General features: G+C 34.2%; 1 protein-coding gene across 1 annotated transcript in view; it reads right to left on the reverse strand.

The window, feature by feature from the left end:
* Positions 1 to 244: 244 nt before the first annotated feature.
* The window catches only part of LOC148323079 (large ribosomal subunit protein uL14), a 21,011-nt gene continuing 16,504 nt past the window's right edge, over positions 245 to 4,751 (reverse strand). The window contains exon 5 of the mRNA XM_088316687.1: positions 245 to 369. Within this exon, the coding sequence (XP_088172813.1) occupies positions 287 to 369 (83 nt within the window). The 3' untranslated portion in view covers positions 245 to 286. The remainder of the gene's footprint in view (positions 370 to 4,751) is intronic.

Raw genomic sequence — 4,751 nt, forward strand, 5'->3', positions numbered from 1 at the left:
ATTGTAATTCTTTGGGGTATTTTGTTTTTAGGCCTCTATTTCAATTTCGACCATGAATTCTCACTTCTAAATTGATAAAAATCAATCAAATCCCTGCGGATAACGAAAAAGTCAGAAACCATGAATGGAGACACCCGTCTGAATACCTATATAATCAAAGTATAAACCAAGTCCTATTATCTCTGTGGCTGTTTCTGTTGTATGTGCCAAACCAATTGTAAATTATTACATAGAAGGGTCCATCAAAAGTTTATTTTTTTATTGAAAATAAAGGGTGACGGTCGGCTCAGGCAATGCTGCCAGCATTTGATGCAATTCTGGGCCAAAGATCAGCACACTCCTTGGCGACTGGGCCAGTGATAGCAGAACCTGGGTGCATAAAAGAGAAAATGATTCATAACTCTTAAACTTCATTGTGAAGATGGCATTTAAGGTCTATTACAATATGAAAAATTACAGAGTGGGTCTATCCAACTTGTCTGTTGCACAGTTGAACTGTTCCTGCATAGATACATGCAGATTATCAATTTTGCATGACCATGCAAGCAAATTGGATGAATTAGCAGCAGGCAGAACTTTGTCTCATCACTGATTGAGAAAGCAGAAATTTTTTAAACTGCCATCTCACCCACAGTGATGAACTCTATATCCTCTTGCACGACAACTCACACTTGTCACTGATCAGACAAAGCAAGTGCTTTTGCAAGAGGGAGTTGTGTGTGGAGGCACATAAAACACTTGATGTACAGGTAAACTTAATTTGTCCACTTAACTACCAACTTTGTCATATTTTCGTACTTTTTGCAAAACTTTGTTATCTAACAAGGAGTTTCTTAATGGCATACTTTACAATAAGTGTTTGATCTAGGGCTGGGTGAAAACAGAAAATTTACCATTACCGAAATTTACAACAACAACCAACATCATTTTGCCCATGTCGGTAAATTTGTTTTTTTAAAAATAAGAACAGAGAAGTCTTTTCTGTCCGCAGCTTTGTTCATGCCCCTTTGTAGTCACGTGACTCCACCCATCTGAACAAAAAAGAAAACTGCCGATGCGGTCGTAGCTGGCGATTCAAATCAAGAAGCGGCTAACACGGCTGAAGTTGTTCCTGTTGCGCTTGTCCCGAAAATAAATGTAACAATGTAATGTTTTGGGTTCCATAAAGACGATGTTTGAACAAAAGATTACACACTACCAAGTGCGTCGTAAGCACCCGAAACAGCACGTCCGACCTTTTCTTTTTCACCACCCACAACACAACCATGTTGTTGAATTGGAACTTGTGCTAAAAGCACAAAGTGAGAAGCTAGGTTCAACAAATGGGGACAGCCCATAACGGAGGTGACACCAATCGAGAGAATGTCTACGGGGTGCACGCGATAGCCTAGCTAAAGATATAGCTCCTCTAGCTACGGTGGAGTGGACGGGATTTAAAAGCTACATGAAAGTAGCCAACAAGAGGTACAAAAATATTTTTCGAAAGCCGTACTTCCCAATAGGGACAACATCGGTACGGGGGCTTTGACATGTCAAGCATTTTGCATCCACATCCGAATTGCGGTCGAGGCGCAAAACAGATCCCTGTTTGAGCCTGACTGGGCATTACAAGGACGACAAGTGACAACTGCGCACCAGTGTATAAGAGAATTGAATTTATTGTTATCAATGTGAAATTGCTCAATTTATCATGATATTGATTTGAGGTCATATCGCCCAGCCCTAGTTTGATCCATTAAAATTTCCAACTACAGTAATGCCTGGCCACTTCGCCCTACACGTTGAGGCTTCAGTTTTTATTTCCGAAAACATTTACAAAAAAAAAAAATTATACTGCAATACTAATACAAATACACACACATATATATAAATACACACACATACATATACATATACATATATATATACACACAGGGGTGCACATATTTTTCATGGGTTTCCCACATGAGCACCATGGTTTTTTTTTGCACCACCTTTCTGTAAATAAAACTGCATCAGCTTTAAATGTGATACAGTAAGGCACACCGTGATCAGCTGACTTGGCACAGTTCTTCAGTGTGTGCGGTGCACAAAATGTGCACCAGGGAGCCTCCAACTGCAGCGAGTTGCTAAAGTTTCGGCACAATGCCGTTGTACGCTCCAACGTTAATGGCAGCACCGTCTGTGCACACAGCGACCAGTTTAGCGGCCCAGTTAAGCCTGCGCCCTCGAAAAGTCTCACTAGTCCGTCAGTTATGGATTGTGCGGTTCGATCAGCACCCAGCTCAATTAGTCAAACGAAGTCTGAGGTAAGTTCGCCGTCACTGGACACCGACACGACGTAAACGATCTCCTGCTCAGTTTTTGTGATGTCCTCCGATCCATCAAAAAGCAGACCCAGGACTTCACGGCATGACATCTGGACTGAAATGACTACGATTAAGACTAACCCTTGACTGTTTGACGTGACATACATAACTACACATCAACATCAGGACCAGTGAAGCCGAGCGAACGTCATCGCAACTTCAACCCATGGTGAGTGAGTGCGCGTTAAAACTTTCTTTAGCCAGCGTATCATTGAAACGGCAGTAACAGATATATATAAATATATACATCCATATATAAATATATACATACATGTATAAATATATACATGCATGTATAAATATGTATACATACATGTATAAATATATATAAATGTTTAAATACATACATGTATAAATATATACAAATATATACAAATATATACATACATAAATATATACATACATACATAAATACATACATACATACATATATACATACATACATACATGTATAAATACATACATACATGTATAAATATATACATACATGTATAAATATATACATACATGTATAAATACATACATACATGTATAAATACATACATACATGTATAAATACATGTATACATACATGTATAAATATATACATACATGTATAAATATATACATACATGTATAAATATATACATACATGTATAAATATATACATACATGTATAAATATATACATACATGTATAAATATATACATACATGTATAAATATATACATACATGTATAAATATATACATACATGTATAAATATATACATACATGTATAAATAGATACATACATGTATAAATAGATACATACATGTATAAATAGATACATACATGTATAAATAGATACATGTATAAATAGATACATGTATAAATATATACATGTATAAATATATACATGTATAAATATATACATGTATAAATATATACATGTATAAATATATACATGTATAAATATATACATGTATAAATATATACATACATGTATAAATACATATATAAATACATATATAAATACATATATATGTATTTATATATATATATATAAATACATATATATATATAAATACATACATATATAAATATATATATAAATATATACATATATAAATATATACATATATAAATATATACATATATAAATATATACATATATAAATATATACATATATAAATATATACATATATAAATACATACATATATAAATACATACATATATAAATATATACATATATAAATATATACATATATAAATACATACATATATAAATATATACATATATATAAATATATACATATATAAATATATACATATATAAATATATACATATATAAATATATACATATATAAATATATACATATATAAATATATACATATATAAATACATACATATATAAATATATACATATATATAAATATATACATATATAAATATATACATATATAAATATATACATATATAAATACATATATATATATACACATATATAAATACATATATATATACACATATATAAATACATATATATATATACATATATAAATACATATATATATACATATATAAATACATATATATATATACATATATAAATACATATATATATATAAATATATAAATACATATATATATATAAATATATAAATACATATATATATATAAATATATAAATACATATATATATATAAATATATAAATACATATATATATATAAATATATAAATACATATATATATATAAATACATATATATAACCTACAAGGGGAGGCTGGAGGCCCACCTTGCCAGTAACAGGCCACGGGAGGTGTGGCGGGGTCTACGGAGCATCACCAACTTCCGTGGCAGCAGCACAACCTCTGTAGACCCGAGTGCGTCGCTGGCAGAGGAGCTTAACTGCTTCTTCGCTCGCTTTGACTCGCCCCAACCGTCACACCCCCGCACTTCAAGCTCCAACTCCCCCCCACTCATCGTAGAGGAACACGATGTGAGGTGCGCGCTCCTGGCGGTCAACCCCAGGAAAGCTACTGGACCCGACGGAATACCAGGCAAGGTCCTCAGAGCATGTGCCCACCAACTGTCACATGTTTTCTGCAGGATCTTCAACCGCTCCCTGGCTCAGGCAGTCATCCCCTCCTGCTTGAAAACTTCCACCATTATTCCTGTCCCCAAAAAGTCACCAGCCGTCCACCTGAATGACTACCGTCCTGTTGCTCTCACACCAGTCATTATGAAGTGCTTCGAGAGGCTGGTTCTCCAGCACATCAGGGACTGCCTTCCTCCCACTCTGGACCCCTACCAGTTTGCATACCGGGCTAACAAATCCACTGAGGACGCCATCGACACTGCTCTGCATGTTGTGCTGGGCCACCTGGAACGACAGCAGAGCTATGCAAGGATGCTCTTTGTGGACTACAGCTCGGCA

The sequence above is a fragment of the Idiotropiscis lumnitzeri genome, chromosome 15 (assembly GCF_059441095.1).
Source record: "Idiotropiscis lumnitzeri isolate Australia: NSW breed Sydney's pygmy pipehorse chromosome 15, RoL_Ilum_1.0, whole genome shotgun sequence".
Taxonomy (NCBI): Eukaryota; Metazoa; Chordata; class Actinopteri; order Syngnathiformes; family Syngnathidae; genus Idiotropiscis; species Idiotropiscis lumnitzeri.